Source organism: Tenrec ecaudatus, chromosome 4 (genome assembly GCF_050624435.1).
Source record: "Tenrec ecaudatus isolate mTenEca1 chromosome 4, mTenEca1.hap1, whole genome shotgun sequence".
Classification (NCBI taxonomy): Eukaryota; Metazoa; Chordata; class Mammalia; order Afrosoricida; family Tenrecidae; genus Tenrec; species Tenrec ecaudatus.
This window is the reverse complement of record NC_134533.1, coordinates 18,287,022-18,308,085: the sequence shown is the minus strand read 5'-3', so window position 1 is coordinate 18,308,085 and position 21,064 is coordinate 18,287,022. Positions and strand designations below refer to the sequence as shown.

The following is a 21,064-nucleotide window of genomic DNA, read 5'->3' as shown; positions in this document are numbered from 1 at the left end:
TCCTGAAGTTTGTCTATGAAACGGTTTCTCAACTTGAATATAACATGGGCTGTGGAAAACCTATGGAAATATCTCTGTAGGACATATAGTTTAAAATTTCTTTTTTTGTATGTAGTCTTTTGTGTGTGTCTTACTGTTTAAAGTGAACTTGTTTGTCAAAAGACTCCAAGTTCACTTCAGTTTCACTTTCCTCCTTTTTTCTTTAAGCCCCTCTGACCACAGTTTAAAATTTCTAAAAGTGATCATAGGAAATAGGATGGAGTGTCAATTATCTGTGACACTAATTACAACTAAATTTATTTCATAAGATTATGTTTAAGTATAGCCATCATAGGCTGAAACTAAATATAAACAGTTATAATTAGAGTAGACACATTTCTAATTTTCCCATCATGGTAACTTGTTATGAAATTTCCCCAGGTAAGTATGAAGATTTATTTTCATATGGTATTAAAAGATCCCAACCAAATGATTTCCAGTAGATCTCTGCAGAAGTAAATAATGTTAAATATTAAAGCCTATTTTTAAATGATAAAGGTGTGCTTTAATATTGTTAATATCATTTAAGATTTTTTAAAACTTTAGTAACTTTTAGTATCTTATGCCAATCTGTCCCAGAGATATTAATTTTTAAAGGAAATTAACAGGAACATTGAGAGTTCAGGGTGATAAATAAATATTGATGATGGAGCAGTAGAGTTGGTGTTTGTTTTCATTTGCAGGGAATCACTGCTGCTGGAGGAGTTCAATGATAGACAGTAAACACACTTCTAAATTGCAGGTTTATGGAAGAGATTCCCCTGACCGCTTGCTGCATGGCATGGATCACATCCTTGTTCCGTAGGCTGTAGATGAGTGGGTTCAGCATTGGGCTCAAAAAAGTATAAAAGACGGCAATTATTTTGGATTCCTCTACGGACTGCTCAGAAGGGGGTCGCAAGTACATGCAGAAAAGGGTCCCATAAAATATAGTGACTGTAGTCAAGTGGGAAGCACAGGTGGAGAAGGCTTTGTGCCTGCCCTGAGCAGAACGCATCCCCAAGATGGCGGCAAAAATGAAAAGGTAAGACAGGAGGATGATGAGGAGAGAGCTTGACAGAGTGCAGCCGGCAACCACAAACATGGCCATCTTTTTCACGTAGGTATCTGAGCAGGCCAACATTAAAAGAGGGGGATCCGCACAATAAAAATGATGGATCTCATGGGATCCACAGAAAGATAAACGAAAAGTCAAAACTGCTTGAGAGATCCCGTTAAGGAAGCCGTATGCATAAGGAACGGTGACTAAGGAGATACAAATGCGCTTGGACATCCTGCTCATGTAATGCAGAGGGCTGCAGATGGCAACATAGCGATCCAGCGCCATGGAAGCCAGGATGTAAAACTCCGTGATGACCAAGGCGATGAAGAGCAGACACTGTGTGAAGCAGCCCGCATAGGAGATGGTCTTTGTGTCGGAGAGGAAGTTGTACAACATATTGGGAGTAATATTGGAGGAATAGCAAATGTCTACAAAGGAGAGGTGACCAAGGAAGAAATACATGGGCGTTTGGAGACGGGAATTGGTCCTGATCAGTAAGATCATGCACACATTGCCCACCAGTGTGACGAGGTAGATCACCAGAAACACCCCAAACAGGATCTTCTCCAGCACTGGATCATCCGTGAGTCCCAAGAGAATGAATTCAGTCACTGTGGTGTGGTTGGCAGAACACATTTTCTCATCCTTTGCAAACTGAAAGTGGCAAAGTGCACAAGTGTTTCCATCTGATATTATTTCTTCATGTATTCCATATATTACAATATTCACTCAATGACTTTCATCTATGAATCCCTTCATCTTAATTATTATTTTAATCCCTTATTCTTATATTATTATTTTAATAAACATGAGAACATTTATATAAATAACTTTTAGAATCTACTTCATATCACCTAATAATGAAATATATCTATTTTATCTCCCTGCTTCTCCTTCTTAATCTACCTCAAATTCTACCTTTCATCTGTCTATCTATCTATCTATACATAGATATATCTCTATCTCTCTATCTGCACCTCCCTCTCTCCCACATATCCACAGATACGCTGATCTATATAAACTATTTTCTTGTCAACAGTGTCTTTCTTGACCTCAGATAGATAACCTCCCTCTTCTCTCTCCTTCTTCCTCTTCCCTCTTCTTTCTCTTCTTCCCTTCTCCTGCCCCCTCCCTCTCCCTTTCGCTGTCTATCACATAGAAACCCTAACCAAACACACTGTCATAGCGTATTTCCCAAGACTGTAAATCTTTATTGGAGGATACTGGTGGTATAATGATCAAGCATTGGGGCTGCAGTCCACATAATGCAAACCACCAGTAGCTGAATGGGAGAAAGACTAGTCTTTCTGATCCCCAAAATAGTTACCATCTCGGAAACCGACAGCAGGTTGCTATGAGTCAACTTTGACTTGGTGGCAGAGAGTTTAGTTTGGGTTTATAGGAGCAGACAGCTTAATCTTTCTCCCACGGAGTTGATGGTGATTTCCAACCACTGGCCTTGTTGTTAACAGCCCAACACCTTACCCACAGCATCACCAGCATTCCTACCCTCTCACTCATATACACCCACCAATAATTACAATATATTTTCACATAGTACCTGTCTTCATGAGGAGTTGTGCACACGGTATTTCTTTTCAAATTTCATGTAGAAAAAATGCAAAAGAGAAAGAAAAAACAGAAAGGAAATGCAGGTGATCATTTGCATCATTCAGAAGGACAAACCAAGAAACTTGGAGCTCTCTTGAATCTTCCAGTTCTGATATCCTAGTGTTTCCATTACAAAATAGAAGATAAATGTTCAGTTCAACATTTTACTTGAAAACCCATATATATTTCATTTAAGAACTTTAAATGGATTTTTAAAAATTAATTACATTGAATTAGTACTATTTATATCTTGCTAACTGAATAAGAAAAATACAGAGCCAAGGATTATCCTGTTTATACTTCTGTTGGTGGATAAACCAGGTAGAGCAACTTCCTATAAGAAAAAACATGTGAAAACACTTATACTGAACCAAAGAGAGAATAGGACCGTTACTATGGTCCTAAATGGAAACTTTTGATCTAGTTTCCTATTAAGCCCTTGACTTTTAGACTTAGACTATTTCCTTTAGAGGCACATAATATCCTTCACACGCAAGACCAGAAGGATTAATGTGGAAATCCCTATAAGTGAATTTAGCTTTCCCGCAAACTCACCTGTAGCAGAATTAAGGAACTGACATACTGCCTTGAGTTTAAGGCAGAAACACCTTAGTGTGTGAAACACTGCCATCTGAAGGTTATAGGATTGGGGTTTGTAAGACTTAGGTTCAGATCTCTTGAATTGATAGTGACCAAAAACTAGTGGCCTTGGACTACCCAGTATTTAGTATTTTAATGCTCTGTTTGCATTCTTGTATATATTATCCTGGTAAGCATGGTTCTGACTCTGTGAATGAGTACTATTGAAAGCTTTTGTCCTACCACCAACTTCTATTGTTAATAATGTCCAGTCACTTAAATATTTAATCTGTATAAGTCAATAACTCATGTATTATGGTATTAAATGCTGGTTTATATATGCATAATTTCATTTTTTCAAAAGTATTGTAAATTCTGTACCACTGGCTAAATTAATTAAAATATCAAAAGAATTCCCACATTCCCCAGGGGGTGATTTATAATGGTCCTTATCATAATATTATAATAATTTATTTAAAGTGAACCTCAGACATAAATAAATCATAGATATAAGAATGGGTTTGTGGCATTCTATGATGCTCACCTTCCCTACATGATCGCTGAAGACAAAATGGGTAAATAAGCAAATGTGAGGAAAAAAGCTGATGGTGCCTGGCTATCAAAAGATATAGCGTCTGGGGTCTTAATGGTTTGAAGATAAACAAGCAGCCATCTAGTAGGGAAGCAACAAACCCCACATGGAAGATCATGACGTGTTGATAGGATCAGATATCAGGCATCATTGTGAATGAGTGGGAGTGCGGGAGTGTAGAACCAAAGCCCATCTGTAGGCAAGTGGACATCCCCTTACAGAAGGGTTGTAGTGAGGAGATGAGCCAGTCAGGGTGCAGTGTAGCAATGATGAAACATACAAATTTCCACTAGTTCTTTAATCCTTCCTTCCCCCCACTAGCATGATCTCAATTCTACCTTACAAATCCACCTACACCAGAGCATGTGCACTGGTACAGATAGGAGCTGGAAAGACAGGGAATCCAGGACAGATTATGAGACCAATAATAAGAGTAGCAATACTAGGAGGGCAATGAGAAAGTGGGGCAGGAATGGGAAACCAATCACAATGATCTGCATATAACCCCCTCTCTCAGGACGACAACAGAAAAGTGGGTAAAGGAAGAGATTGGACAGTGTAAGACATGAAAAAATAATAGCAATTTATCAATTATCAAAGGTTCATGAGGGAGGGAGAGTGTGTGGGAGGGGGGAAATGATACGAAGGGCTGAAGTAGAAAGCAAATGTGTTGAGAATGATGATGGCAACAAATGCTCAAATGTGCTTGACACAATAGATGGATGTATGGATTGTGATAAGAGTTGTACAAGCCCCCCCCCCCAATTAAATGATTTAAAAGAATGGGTTTGGAGCTCACACTTAATTCTAGAACCAATATAAGAACAATTAGCTCTTAGGACACGGCCCTACTCAATATTCCCTCTAATGAAGAGATCCCTGAGATAGAGGCTACAGAAAAATGTGATGAGGAAACAAAATGGTGCCCAGCTAGCAGGAAAAAAAGAGTGTCTTGTCTTTAAACAAGCAGCTATGTAAGCGAGGCATCAGCTAAGTCCACATGGCCGAAGCACACCAGACTTTGTGATCCAAGGATTGGAAATAATAAGATCCAAATCTGAAATCAGAGCTTAAATTGTGAACATCCAGTTTGTAGAAGAGTATTGATAACAGTGGAGTCCCGAAATCCATTTGCAGGATACCTACCTGGATTCCAACCCTCCATGGATCCTCTTTGACTATAGGCCAGGAATGTGACTGGCTTTGGTATCAGGCATAGCACTGTAAAGTCAAGCATGGCAGATGTAGTTGCGTAAACATGGACCACCTTATCATGTGATCTCCCCTTTGATCCCTTTTCAAGTTGTTTTGTTTTTAATCTTTTCTGATTTCCTTTTGATTGAGATTTTTTTCTCTGCTTTGTTTTGTGCCATTGTTGTTGGATTTTGTTTCCTTTCTGCTTGTGATTTGTATGATTTTCTGAATATGAAATTCAGGACAGGTAAATCGATAGAGTAGCTGTATTAAAAATTACCTAGAGTTATAGTAGGAGAAACTGGGGGAAATAGGGCAATAAAGAGTATGAGAAGAAACTATCCTGAGTGACTGGCGATGGTTGCACAACGCTTCTGAATACGATTGTATTATTGAATTGCATGCCAATAAAACTTTTTAAAACTAAGAATCATTTTCTCCTCATCTGAAAATCAGCCCTTTTTTTATTCAGCGATGTTTGGTTTGTTGTTTGGTTTCTGGAGTTACAGCAAATTTCCTTGTTCAGTTGATCGTATATCATTGTAGCATAAGCAGATATTAACTGAATAGAAATATACACTCTTGGATAGTAGCAATCGCTGTGAAGGAAATGTGAAGTAGGGAAAAGCACAATGATGAAGGATGTAAAGTAGCTATCGGAGAGGAGTTTTAGAGATGGTAGCACTGGAACAAAATCTAAGCAAGGATCTGGGAAGACTGAAGACTATTTTGGTTCCTACTTTTTAGAATAACTCATTCATGAAATGTTTTGTTTAAGGACCCACAGATTATGTCCAAATACTATTTTCCAGATCTAGCTGTTATTCCTTAATTCGTTCTATGTCCTTTGAGAAAATTTAGATATGGCTTGAAGAAATAATTTCTTTCAGAATAATTAATTCAAGCGTAGTCCCCAAAAGGTGGAGGTTAAATATGTCCCAAATATCCCACTTTTCAAAAATTCTCTACTGCTCCCTTATCTCTGATATCAACTACCACTCCTTCCTTTAGTATATTCTCTATATCCCCTGGGTCACGCAAGTCATGGTAATGATCACACAGCACTAACAGTGTACACGGAAAGGGTTCATGTAGCTCTGGTTGCTGCTAAGTCTCAAAAATCCAAATTTCTGATTTCCATCTGGATGAGCCTCTAATCCAGGAGAGTATAGAAGCTCTTGAAATCAGGTCAGGTGATAGGTCCTAAAACAAGTCCCAACAACCAGAGGTCGAACCCAGAGCGAGAAGCAAACCAGATGCAGAGTTCAAAGGTAACTCTCCCCTCCTAGTTTTCTTCTTGCTGGTAGTGAGATTCCACGCCCTGCCTCTGAGATAGCTCATGTTATATATAGCCAGCAGATGGCAATCACATCTGAATCATATAATAAAATCAGTATCTTCCCCTACCTTCTTACCCAGAACCATTTGGGGAAAGTCATTTGGTGTGAGTTACAAAAATGATGACTAGAAGAGCCATGAATAATTCACTAAACCTCAGGCTGTACTAATTACTCTTCATGTACTGAACTATAAGATCATTGTTTACTTATATACATCAGAACAGTATTGCATAAAATAACTAATTTTAGAGATATAATCAACTTGTACTAATATGTGAATAGAAAACTCAAAGGGAATTTATGAAAATAGTATTTCTTTGTTTTACATTAGTGGAATGCCAAACACCGCACATTTTAACATATATGAGAATATATATTTTATTATATAAAGTAGAAAATAACCTACCTGAAACAATTGACTTGCCATGTCTTGTCAGAAAAAATTGGGAAGATTTATATTATTTCCATATTGTCCCTAAAGTGTTTTGTTACGAATTCAAAATAACCAATTAATATACTCTAGGTTCCTCAAGGACATAACCATAATTTGATGTTTTGAAGAGCTAGGTTCTCCTTAGAGGCCGTCATCTCTACCTTGCTTGGCAGATGAGTCCGTGAGAGTCTCAGTGCACATCAATTAGCCACCACTTTCAGTGAAGTGGAAGAAGGAAAATCTAGGCAAATAAGTTTTGTCATTTAGAATAGTGTTTTAGTGCAGTCTAGATGAGGGTCTTCCTGACATGAAATTGTTTGTGTGTGTGTGTGTGTGTGTGTGTGTGTGTGCTACAAGCACCTAAATGAGGTCATTTATTGAGAATACGTGTCCAAGTGTTAGGAGGTTTGCAGAGAAAAAAGCTAAAAATAGTGCAGAGAACAGAGGAACCCTTCTAAGGAGAGGTGATAGATTTATACTGATTTTCCTAGTGCCTTAAGGTCATCAACATGCTAGGGCAAAGTCAGATCTGACGACCATGATCACTCAAAAAAGGATGATGTATAAAAATCAGTGGCAGAGGGGAGTAGAATTAAAAACGTTTCAATATTGTTTAACAATGCATGTGTGGAAATTACAAGAATCTAGAGTTTTGTCACTTACACTGTTCTTCCAGGTCAGTAAAACTAAGTTAAACAAAGTTTAGACTGACCAAACACTTATGTGTATCGACCTCATACATGATGACAATTAGCTTCTGTATTCATATTTTTAAATGTACTGGAATATATAGGCCTTCAGAAGACTTAGTATATAAGAAAGTAGAATTTAAAGATGCAAGTTTGTGGACTCATAATAATTTCAATATTGTTTGCAATAATAAAATATCGAATCCCTTTATAATAAAGTGTGCTGATAATATAGGGCATATTTTTCACTCAGCAGAATTCTATACACATAACAGACAATGTTACAGGTATGTTTGGAAAGAGAAACTCATAACTTATGTGATGGCACCTAATCTATCTGTTATTAAAATTAACACCAGTGACAACATTTTTGAACACCAGGGTTCAGTATTATAAGAAATTGCTTCCTACCTATGAGGTTGCCAATGAAAAGAAAAGTGGTCATACAAGAAACAAAGTTTTTCCAAGTAAATGCACAATGAACTGTAGTAACTATTGGGCCACAGTATCTCTCTTATTCCTCAGATTGGCCACACCAGCAACACATATACACAAGACACATGTGCACACACAGTCATACATACACACACATACACACTCACAGTAGACATCCTAGGTATGTCAGGCAACCACTGACCATCCATAGAAAGAGCGGCTTTGCCTATCAGGCAGTGACGCAGAGAGAGTGAGAGAGCTAGTCGCCCTAATTCCAATCCTCGTGTCCAACCCATGTTGGTTTGAGCCAAATTTCATTCTTTCAGTACAAATGTCCTGTATGCTAGATGTTCATTTATAATCAAAGACATTGGATATCAAAATAGCATGTGTTTAGTTGTCAAAAAAGAGCATTTTAAAGAAAAAAATATCATGTGACAGATTATACAATCATATAGAACTTTTTCATTTCTATGACTCAGTGTTTAAATTGTCCTTGCTGAACACTTACAGCTGCGGCCACCACCGGCATCATCCTCTCTTTCGTCATACTTTGTCTTTTATTTGTATTATTCTTCCTTGATTTTAAAGCATACAAGTATCAGTGGCTGTGAAGTTGATATTAAATAGAGATTTTCTAAGGATAGAAGGATTTTTTTTAAGGAGCATTCAGCCGATGTTGGGAACCTTTAAACTGTATTTTTTTTTGTTTGTAATTTGTTTTTTTTTATTGAGAGTTAATTTGGGGTTGTAATAACTACAAAAATACAGCTATGGGAAAATATATGACAATTTGTTCTGAAAATGATGGGGGGAAACATCAGGGGAAATCTTAGTGGAGATTGCATGTGTAACACATATTGAAGAATGATGAAATGGACTATAATCACAGTACAAGCAATACAGAGGGCGAGGTCATTATACTTTCAGTAAGCAATCCCTGAAAGACAGAATAAAGCAGACAAAGCATTTGTGTTCATTAGAAACTCTAGGCTTTAACTGAAAGCAAAGTAATTAACAGATAAAAGTGGCTACTGCAATCTGTTTTCAATGACATGGGTAAGGTATACTAGGATCGCAATTAGTTCGTTTTATCCATTGCACACAAAAATATACAACTTTATGTTCACATGTTAACAGTGATCTGTAAAGAAATTCAGGTTCTTTGGGGGTGATAGCCCAACCATGAAATCAACTCAAAACCAAATCAGCCCACAGCCACATCAAATTGCAGAGAGGAATAAAATAGAAGTGTGTGGTTATTTATTAAAAAATTAGGGAATTGTTCATCTTGCCATAGCTCTGCATACTTACAGAGCTTAAAATGAAAATGTCAGACCACATTCTGAAATTTGCCTCTGGTTCACTGGGAACAGAAAAAAAATGGCATCAAACTCTATTACCAGAAGAAACTTCATGACAGAATAAAGGGCGATGGAGATGGGCTTAGTTATCTCTAGGTTCTGGTCTGGTCATTATGCCTCACATATTTATCATTTTAGTAACAAGAGTGAAGAGTTTAGCCTCGTTTTAAAAGCTTACCTAAGGAGGTTTTGACCTCTTTGTTCCTCAGACTATAAATGAGAGGATTTAACATGGGAATGACCACTGTGTAAAACACAGATACTATTTTGTCTTGGTCCATTGAGTAGCTCGAGCTGGGGCGCAGATACATGAATAAGATTGTCCCAAAGAACAGGGTGACCGCCATCAAATGGGAAGCACAGGTAGAGAAAGCTTTGTGCCTTCCCTCCGTAGATGGGATTCTCAGGATGGCAATCAAGATATAGAGATAAGAAATGAGAATAGTAAGAAGGCAGCTAAGCTCATTGAAACTGGCAAAAGCAAAGATGACAACCTCATTGATGTGTGTGTCAGAACAGGAGAGTTTAAGGAGTGGTGGGGTGTCGCAAAAAAAGTGGTTGATGACATTTGAGCCACAGAAAGACAGCTGGAAGGTGAAGCCAGTGTGGATGGCAGCATTTATAAAGCCTGCAAGATATGTACTTAACACCAAGGTACTGTTGATGTGCGGTGACATGGTGACCATGTAGAGGAGAGGCTTACAGATGGCCACATACCGGTCATAGGCCATCACAGCCAACAGGAAGCCTTCAATGCCAGCAAAGGAACCGAAAAAGAAGAATTGAGTGGCACATCCATTGAATGAAATGGCTGGGTTCTCCAGCCAGAAGTTCACCAGCATTTTGGGGGCAATTACAGAAGAGTAGCAGAAATCAACCAGGGACAAGTTACTGAGGAAGAAGTACATGGGAGTGTGGAGACGTGAGTCAATCTTGATTATTAGAATCATGCCAAGATTTCCAACCACAGTGACCAGATAGATAAGTAGGAAGACCGCAAAAAGAAGACACTGGAGCTCTGGATGGTCCCTGAATCCCAGGAGAATAAATTCAGCCACTGTTGTATGGTTGGTCATACCTCTGTCTCACATGGAATGGTCCCTTTCCTGGGATGAAAAAGAAGCCTAGGAAATAAATTGTGCAAGAATACCAGTAAAGACAAGTAGTCCATTCCTGCCTTAGACAATTAGACTTTATAAGATCACATCTATGGTGTCTAGAGAGCATGAGTGTCAAACCCAGCTGGTCTCTTATTAAAGAGAATAGGAAACGATTCCTTACGTCAACACAGCCAACTCTTGCATTTTAATATGACTATGCGTTGGGGTAGAATTCCCACATCTATGATACTGCGGGCTTCCCCTCTTCACCAAAGTTCCTCATGAAGAACTGCCCTCTAGGGTGTCCGAGGCTGTAAATGTTGATGGGAGGAGACATCCTTGCTGCCCTCATAGCATGTCCCTATCTCAAGCCAATGATAAGTTCATACTTCATAAATGACCTTTCCACTCTGCTACCCAAAGGTCTTCGATGTCAGGTTTTTTAAAAGTCAACCTCCTTAAAAATACATTGGATAAATTGACAACTTTGATAAATTGACCCTTATATGTCTTGCCCTACCTCCCAATAGTTGTTCCTCTTTTCGTCTAGTCCCTTCCTCTACCCTCACCTCCATACGCTTCTTCTCTTTCTGTGTGCTTGACCCTTTTTCCTGCCCTTTCTACATCCTTCTCTTTATCTCACTTTCCCACCCCTTCTGTTTAATCCCTTTTTCCCTCCTCCCCAAATGCCTCATTTCCTCCACTTTTTCTCTCCCATGTTTCCCTTCTTCCTCTTCCTTCTCCTTGTCTCCATTCTTCAACCAAGCAACTATTCTGAATCACATTATAATCGTGTGACTACATAATTTCCATTAGCATACGACTAGGCTGTTATTTTTATGGTTGTACATGTCTATGTAAATATATTATATACAGAGATTATATATATATATATATATATATATATATATATATATATTTATACACACACACCAGACATACCCACACATAGTACTATATATTCTCTTGACTATACTGCTTTTTCTTTCTATCCCAACCCCCTGGCAATAAAATGTACTCAGACAGTTGAATATACTTACTGAATACAAGTGTCTAATCTTCCTCTTTTCTTAAGCTCACTTCAATTAGGGAAAGTATCCTTGTCAAAATTATCACCGGTCTTTCTGTTGTTAATCCAATGATCAACTTTCAACCTTTGTCTTTCTTGATCTATCAATAGCATTAGAAAGAAATCGTTTACCACTCTTTAATGAAAAGCTTTCTATGTTTATCTTTCAGGACAGCATTCTGAGTTTCCCCCCAACCACATGGGTTTAACCTTCTTAGTTTTCTTGGTTTACTGTTCCAATCCTTGTTTCTTATTTCATATAATGTTTTGAAACACCATCTACATACTTATAGCTTCAAAACCCTAATCTTCAGTTCTGGCCTCTTTCCCAAACTTATAATTTAACTACCTACTCACATATATATGAAAATATTAAATAGCAACTCAGCATGGCAAAACAAAACTCCTCAAAAAACACCAACTCAAAACAACTGCCATCAAGTTAATTCTGACTAAGAGTCCCCTATAGAACAGAGTAGAACTGATCCAGAGGTTTTTGAAGGCTGTACATCTTTATGGGGAGAGAGAGTCTTGCTGCACCCTATAGCAAGACAATGATAAGCTCACACTTCCAATTCCCCAAATGGAATTACTTAAATAAGCAAATGAAAATTGGCAAAACTGTTATCACTTTCTCATACAGTTCATATGCAGTGCCTCAGAGAATTCTGCTGGCTATACCTATAAATTAGCTATAGCCATACACCAAATACTCTATCCAGGCATGATTAACACAAAGGCCCAAGCCAGCATCATCTTTCACCCAGATTATAATTGCAATCATGTTTTCATAGACATTCCTGCCTCTAAAATATATAAAATTCATCCTGTAAAATAATGCTTTTGAAATTATTTAATTCTTCATTTTATGCATATATGCATGCATAATCACATTACAGATGTAACAAGCATATAATTTGGGGGAGAATATTTCCTATAACACACATGATCATACGTGTGTACATGTGTTTTTAAGAGAGAGACAGTTTTCCTTTTCAACTCAGCTTTCCCACTGTGTGTACAGTTATTAAAATTCTAATTCAGAGAAACGTGTGGAGTAATCACATGTCCGGCATCTCAAAGGGACATTGTATTCATCATCCCTCCTGGGCAATGCACACACACACAGACACACACACACACACACACACTTAAAAAAACTGGAGGTAGAATGTTCCTTATAGTAGAAATGAAAATTTACTCTCAGAGATAGTGAATAATGAAATAATGTCATGAATCTAGAGGAACTAAATTAAAAAATGTAGCTGAAAATGGTCAATTAATTAATGTATTCATGTAATAACATAGCTTATTTAATGCCTTTCATTGGATCTTAAGTTTGCCAGATATCTTGGGAATCATTCCATACAGAATTAATTAACTTTCCCTGTTTTGTGCACACACACACACACACACACACATTTATGTGTATAGACACCCAGGCGTGCATATGTTCAATATATTCTTCTTCTTTCCAGTGCTTCTTTATCACTCTCCTTAAATAAATTGAAAAATCATGTCTGTAGTCTAATCTGTATCTTAGTTACCTAGCACCACCATGACAACATATATCACCAGTGAGTGACTGTAAAGTACAGACATTTATTTTCTCACACTGCAAGGGGTGGAAGTCTACGTTACTGGCTCTAGGGGAGAAGTGATTTTGGGGGGTCTATTTCAGCTTCTGGGGCTGCCAGCAGTTCTTGGCATTATTGGGCTTGTAAATGCCACAAACGCTGTTGTCTCTCTTCCCGGGACCCATCTAAGTACATTTGTGTCTACTCTGCTCTTTTAAGAAGTCAGAAATGATTAGCTATCAGACCCGCCCTACTCTGACCTGGGCACATGTACATAACAAAGATAACTCCTACTTACTTCTGAATAGGGTCAAAATTCCAGGTTCCTACACTGGGATTCCAGCACATATCTTGAGGAGACACAATTTCATAAGTGGCTGCTGAGAACAGTAATTTCAGTGTTTCAGACACATTCAACTTTCAAAGCTTCGTCTGAATCTATGGGGTGCTTTTTGAGACCTCTTTAATGTTTCATATCGCTAAATACTTTAAGAGACAAATCATCTTACCTTTTGTTCTTAAGCATTCATTAGAGGCTGTGGTTTTTGTTTTGTTTTATTTGATTTATTGGTTCCTGGAGCAGGACAAGTCTTCTGCTTTTCACCGTCAGCATCTACAGCTCATGGAAGTGGCATAAAGGAACCAGCTTTGGTGGAATAAATACACAGGCAATAATTTTTTTAAAGCAGTAAGTACTGCTTCTGAAACAGAGTCACAAGATCAAACTTATTAAGGCCACCATCGTTCCCCTGGGATTCAATGTCTGCTGAACACTAAAAAGTCTACGGTTTGAAATGTGCTGAGAAGTCACAATTAAAGCAAGTCTTTATTTTCTCCAAAGGCAATTAAACCACCTTCTCCCCAGTGATCCACACGTGCCCTGGAGAGGGGTGTAGACATTTAGTGAAGTACAAAGAACGTTATGGCCCTGAGAAGCTACTGGTGACAACATGAAATCAAACACTAGAGGGCCGCCCAGATCCCCCCTCCAAACTTCATAATTCCACTTGAAATCCCTAGCATCTTTTATAGAAGACTATTCTACATTTGTTCTTTCATCAATCTATTCTTTCAATCTATTCTTTCAACGCGTACTCAGTGAACATGGCTTGTGGAGCAGACACCGTGCTACATGCTGTATAGAGAAGCAGCAAAATCCCATGTAGCTCATTCCTTCGGGGAACTGGCAGTCTGGAGCTCACTGGAATATACGTTTCATGAAATCAGGAACTTAGTCATTCAGTGGATTTTTTTTTGAGTGAGTCGCAAGCGATTAAGACATAAAGGGGACCCTTTTGTTTTTTTTCTCCAAGCATAAAACAAGGAAGGGTGACAATAAATACCATCTGTATAGGCAATAGAGGATAAGTTATTTAATGCATGAATTCCAATTGAGGTCCAGGCATCCGGCAGGGGTCAGACCCAACCTAGGCTTGCATATGGCATCCAATTAAAAAGAAGGGGAGGGGGGAAGATAATGGTAGGTTGGGGAACAGGGTACTTATCCACCCATAGGGAGGCCACTGTTTATGTCTCCACAGAAAAGGGAGAGAGAAACCAGACCTCATTCCAGTGTGCCAAGTCTTGAGGGCAACATACTGGCATGGAGCAGGGCATTAACAGAGAGGACCAAGGGGCCGGCCCCAATTTGAGCTATGTTGACCCCACCCTAGACGAATGTACTTAAGAGGCCAGCACTGAAGATATAGGATGGGAAGGATGGCTGGTCTGTCCTAACCACACAGGACCATAATAAGAGGGGAAGAGAGAGAGAGAGAGAGAGCACCTCATCCTGGTCCAGCAAGCCTCAATGATGACATTCTTGCTCTAAGCAGCCAATGCACAGGGAGGACCAGAAGCCCAGTCCCTACAAGAGACATAATGCCCCCTCATTGGTCCACAGCACTATGAGAAACAACAGTGGAGACACAGGGAGGGAAGTGAGTCCAGTCTGACCCCACCACCCCTCCCCCGGACAGGCAAATCATGATGGGCACCCACCAGAGCAACAAAGGGAGCAAAATCACGAAGTCCCCAAGGAATCTCAAAAATATACTTCTGAGGGAACAGTACTTGGCACCTCAGCAGACCTGGTGTGAAACTATTCATGAAAGTCAGCAGATAGACGTGGAACTATTTGTAGGTTTTTTCTTTTATTTTTAACTTATTTATTTTGAATGTCTGTCTATATAAGATAGGCAGAATAAACAATCGCTAGGAGAAAGCAAGGGGGCAGTGGTTCTGGGTTGATGAGAGGGGTGTGGAAGAGGAGATGGGGCAAAGGGAGTAAGGAGGCTACAAACTTAGGGAACAAGGGTTCTAAAATCAATTGCAAGGAGAGTGTAGAATGCTTTGTGGGGTTTGATCAATTGTAATGAAGCCAAGAAAAATTACAAAGAACCAAATGCAGGGTGAACATGATAGAGGGGCAGAAGGAAAGTAAAAGAAAATAGAGGAAAAACTAGAAGGCGAAAACCATATAGAGAGGTATAAATATTGGCATGTACATAAGTAAATATATTATTATATACGGATTGGGGTATTTATCTACGTACATATATTTATATGTTGTTATTAAGATAGCAGGTGGATTTGGGGGCTCTACTTTAGTCTTCTATCAACACAAGAACACTTTGTTCTAATAACTTGGCACTCTGTGATACTCACTTTCCTGACACGATCGCTGAAGACAAAGCGAGTGCATAAGCAAATGTGGTGAATAAAGCTGATGGTGCCTGACTATTAAAAGATATAGGGTCTGGGGAATTAAAGGCTTGAAGTTAAACAAGTGGCCATCTAGCAAGGAAGCAACATGGAAGAAGCACACCAGTCTATGTGATCACAATGTGTCAACCGGATCAGATATCAGAAGATCAAAAACAGGCATTTAAATCTATGTGAAGGAGAGAGGTCAGAGTGGACACCCAAATCATGTCTGAAAACAATTGGAGAAGTGTCACACAGAAGGGACTATTCAGCCAGGGTGTAGTATAGCACTGATGAAACACAGTTATCGGCTTTTTTAATGCTTCCTCTTCCCCACTTCAAGACTCCTGGTTAACCGCATAAATCCTGATAGACTGGAGTATGTACATTGGTACAGAAAAGAGCTTTTGACACATGGAAGCCAAGACAGATAAACCCTAAAAATAGTAATGGTAGTAGCGATACCATGAGGGGAGGGGAAAGGGAGAGGGACGAACCAATAGCAATTATGGATGTGTAACTCTCCCACCCAGGGGGACAAACAACAGAAACGTGGCTGAAGGGAGACACTGACTGTGTAAGATATGATATATCATATATATATATATATGTATATATCATATCATAATTATCAATGGTTCATGAGTATGAGGGTAGGGGAGTGAGGGCAAAAGAGTTGCTGATAATAAGGACTCAAATAGAAAGATAATATTTTAAAAATGATCATGACAACATATGTCCAAGTTAACTTGATATTGATTGATGGGTTGTTATATGATTTACGGAGTTTCTGGGTTGTTATAATATCTGTAATAGTCCTAATAAAATGATGTTTTTAAGTTTGTAGTAATACAAAGAAGAATATTTTAAGTCAAACAATATGAGTCAGAATTGACCTGCTAGCAGTGAAGTTTATTTTTTTCTTTTAGTATATCCAAATGTGATGTAAGGTGCAATACATCTTCACTGTACAAGGTTAATGATTATTTTACAGGAATCTAAGCATATTGAATAAGTGAAGAATACTAATTTCTTATTTTCCTCCTGAGTCCAAAGTTTTCAGCTGCCAGCTTGTAAATGTAATATATAAATCTGGAAATCAAGTGGGAAGTCAGGACGAAAGATAGAAATTTGAGTATCATTACAGATTTCTTCAATTGCCAGAAAATTCAGTGTAAATGGGGAATCAACTGCTGTGGTTTAGCTTTTGGTTCCAAGATTGAAAGGGAATATCAGGAGGAGGCAGAGTCAGACAGTTGATGGAGGATGAAAAAAAAAGAAGAATGTGGTAGTAGGGGAAATTAGAGAGGGGTGTCAAGATAGATACAAGCATCAATTGCAGCAAATGCTCCTGAGTATCAATTGACAGTAAGGAAGGATAGTGCTATTTGCACCTGGAAGTGTGGAGGTCTTCTGTGTTCTTGGCAAGATTAGGGTAAATGGAGTGTGATGGTATAGAAACACAATTGAAGTGTTTTGAAGACTGATTTTGATATGAATAAATAGGTGGGATGACTAGGATAGTTAGTCCATTTAGGAAGATGAATTACAAAGAGTAGCAGAAATATACATTAGTGGCTGTATATGGCTTTCAGTAAAGAAAATTATTTAAAAAGGGTGATGATACTAGACCAAATGTATAAACAAATGAGAATATTTTAGGCTGTGTATAAGAAATTGATGCTTGGACAGAGTAGATATATAGTTTGAGATGTCGTATCCTTGGAAATTTTCAAATATATTAAAAATTGATCTTATACACATTATTTATTATGATCTTACATGCATTACTTCTTTACCCAAATCTTTCCAAAATTCATGCATGGTGACAAGGGAGCAACCTTTTGTTTATTCTTAGAAGAATGAAATATGAGGGAATGTCAGGAACAGAGGACTGGGCTGCTAAGGGCTTTCTTCTATTGCAGTAAGCATTTAAGTGAGGAACCAGGACAAAGGAACAATCACATTTACCTAATACACTTTATGGTCAAGGGTTTGTGTGTGTCGACGCTGAAATTTAGTCCAGTGAGTAGAATGGAGGGAACCAGAATCACACGACTGAGTGTGCATGATTACAGAGAACATGACATCTCACTGGGCAATGAGTAACCCTGATGATCACAGAGAGTGACTAGGACTTTCAGCCCTGGGAACATGTTGGGTACCTTTGAGAGGCAATGAAAGTTATGGGGAAAGGGGAGGATTGCCCTGAGCTTTCTCGATGATAGTGTGGATAAAATGTGTTCACTTTTCCTCTGTGATATCTTGACAAAATTTTCAGGGATGAGACACCTGGTTGATGGTCTCACTGGAATCATGCAGCACATGCTTGTTCTTGCAGATGGTCTGCAGTAGACAGTGGAATGAGGGGAAAAAAGCAGGCGATGTATTTCCCTGAAAGTCTTCACCATAATTACTGAAAGTCTTCACCATACTATCTCATCAAAGGAAGCTGTTATCCCACTGCTCCAATATTTATAACATTCCCATTTTACAAAGAGCAGTAAGCACATAAACGTCTATGGAAAAACTATGCGTGGTGATGAAAAAGTAAGGACGCTAACTACTACCCTTAAAATATTCCTATTAACACATCAGAATTGTAATCCAAACCTGTAATGTAGCTGTGACTCCCATAATTTTTATAATTTGTGATTGAAAACATGACTTTTTTTTTGTATTTTCAGCATCCATGTGAATGAAATAACTTTTATTAGTTAAAGCAATGTATATCACCCATACAGTGCTCTTGGGAGTAGAAATTTATTCATCTAGCAAATGTATCACCAGCTAATTGTTCATATTACAGTTCTTCTCTGAGATTTTCCTTGTGCTTTAAGAAATAGCTCTGGCTAAAATTATGCCCACTGCCACTGACTAATGCATATCCAGAACTGACCATGGTGGATGTCAATTCCTGACTCCTTTGTCACAATCACGATCACCTCTGAAGGGCTAGCGCATCTTGGAAGGGCTCTCCAGAATGCCTGGAGAGCTTATATGGCTTGGCTAAGTCCTCCTAACAACTTCATCAGTATTCAACTTTGAGCCAAACTGCGAAACTTCCTCCCTGACAGTGTTTGTTCCTGGCCGTACTTTTCACTAATTCTTCATCACCCCCCCCGCCACTCTCCAAGTTTGTGTTTCTCCAGGAGACACTAGTTTTCCAACCGGAGACACTAATAGAGATATAATAAACCTGAGCTTGGCAAGAACTAAGTATTGATGCTGGAACATAAACCCAGGCCAGCCAACTCCAACAGTTGTAACATTTTACCAAAACACTCTGTCTTCATGATGATTATCCACTTACTACATTGTAGCATCAGATCGGCCATACATACATATTTTCAGATATCATAAGAACAAGACCTATATATAATTTTAAAGCATCCATCTCAATACAAGCAAAGATCTTAAGCAATAAGAAAAATTAATAAGAAAATACATGTTTAGCATGTCTTCACCTGACACTTTTCTTTAAGACCTTCCGTAGGGCCTCTTTCACATCTTTGTTTTTCAAACTGTAGATGAGGGGATTGAGCATAGGGATCACCACTGTATAGAAGACAGAGACAACTTTATCCTGTTCCATTGAGTAACTAGATGTTGGACGCAAGTACATGAAAAGAATTGTGCCAAAGAATATGGTGACAGCGGTGAGATGGGAGGCACAGGTGGAGAAGGCTTTGTACCTGCCTTCTAACGAGGGCATTCTCAAGATGGCAATGAGGATGCATAGGTAGGAAATGAGGACAATAATAACACAGCTGATGACATTAAAACTGGAGAAGGCCATGATCACAATTCCATTAATGTGTGTGTCAGAGCAAGAGATTTTAAGCAGGGGTGGAGTGTCACAGTAGAAATGGTTGATCCTATTAGATCCACAAAAGGACAATCTAAATGTCATCCCTGTGTGGATGGCCGCATTACCAAAGCCTGCAAGGAATGAAGTCGCCACTAGTAAGAAGCAAACTTTCCCAGACATAATAACTGGATACAGCAGGGGATTCCAAATGGCTGCATAGCGGTCGTACGCCATCATGGCCAACAGGAAGCACTCAGTCCCTAAGAAGGAGCCAAAGAAGTAGAATTGAGCAGCACATCCATTGAAAGAAATGGTCTTATCCTCAGCCACAAGGTTCACCAGCATCTTGGGAGTCACAGAAGAAGAGTAGGAGGCATCGACAAAGGAGAGGCTGCTGAGGAAGAAGTACATGGGGGTATGGAGATAGGCATCAATCTTTATCAGCACGATCATCCCCAAATTGCCTACCATAGTAGCTATATAGATTAATAGAAATAAGACAAACAAGATAACTTGTAGATCCGGATTGTCTGAGAGTCCTAAGAGTATAAATTCGATCACTTGTGATTGATTTCCACCTTGGGCCTCATTCAGATATTTTATCATTTGATCTGAATAAGAGAGAAGATAAAATATGGAGTTAGTTGGGAGGAACATTTAATGACACACATAGTTTCATTGCCATGGCTGAACCCTACCCCAATAGTGCAAAATGAAAGCAGACTAGAAAGTATGCTGAATTGCATCTGGATATTGGGCACGCTGCCTACTAAAAATCTTTTTGATCAAGTAACTTAATAGCCATTAACCAAAAACTAACATTCCTTTTGGCATTAGTTATTTGTTGAATAATAACAGGAAAGTGTTCTTACAATGTAACTTTCCTTTAACAAAAGTAATTAGTAAGCAACCATACTCTGTAGGCAGAATGTATGAATTAATTCAGAGCACTAAACATGTTTCCTGAATGAAATGCATTCAAAACATTAAAAGTCAGCAAAATTAAGTAACAATATCCTCCAAAAATTGAATCACCGGAAGATCACAACAGAACTTGGAAGCACTAGTAATAACAGTTGCCACTTTCTGTCCAACATACTAAATCCAACGTAGTTTAAATGGAAATCACTTCACTTCTGACAGTATCATAAATGCTAAAATAATATTTTAAGATAAACTTAGTATAGACGAAAAACCTATATTTCCATGAGGTTAGTTACCAGGTTCTGGCAATAACAATGAAGGGCAATTTACATCAGGTCATATCCATGTTAGAATTTTGCACTTCAATGATTAAGAATGCACTATTCACTAATATTGGGGAGAAAGCATTTTATCTACAGAGGCTAAACATGTTGTATGATCTCCAGCATTTATTCCACATCCAAAGATACACAAAGTCTGCAAAAGCATTGGTTGGGAAAAGGGGAACCAAAGATTTGGGTCAGAACTCTTAAGCCACTAATACTGTCCTCAAAGCACA

General features: G+C 38.5%; 3 protein-coding genes across 3 annotated transcripts; all 3 read right to left on the bottom strand.

Annotated features, from left to right (window-relative positions):
* Window positions 1-770: 770 nt before the first annotated feature.
* On the bottom strand, window positions 771-1,717 carry LOC142446374 (olfactory receptor 5M10-like). Its single transcript, XM_075548128.1, is given in 2 exon segments — window positions 771-802; window positions 805-1,717. Coding segments are annotated over 2 exon segments (945 nt in total).
* A 7,756-nt stretch (window positions 1,718-9,473) lies between these two features.
* On the bottom strand, window positions 9,474-10,394 carry LOC142446373 (olfactory receptor 5AP2-like). The gene has a single exon (XM_075548127.1). The coding sequence runs from the start codon at window positions 10,392-10,394 to the stop codon at window positions 9,474-9,476; it is 921 nt and encodes a 306-aa protein (XP_075404242.1).
* An 8,839-nt stretch (window positions 10,395-19,233) lies between these two features.
* Window positions 19,234-20,238, bottom strand: OR5AP2 (olfactory receptor family 5 subfamily AP member 2). Its single transcript, XM_075547626.1, has one exon. The coding sequence runs from the start codon at window positions 20,236-20,238 to the stop codon at window positions 19,234-19,236; it is 1,005 nt and encodes a 334-aa protein (XP_075403741.1).
* Between the last annotated feature and the right edge of the window lie 826 nt (window positions 20,239-21,064).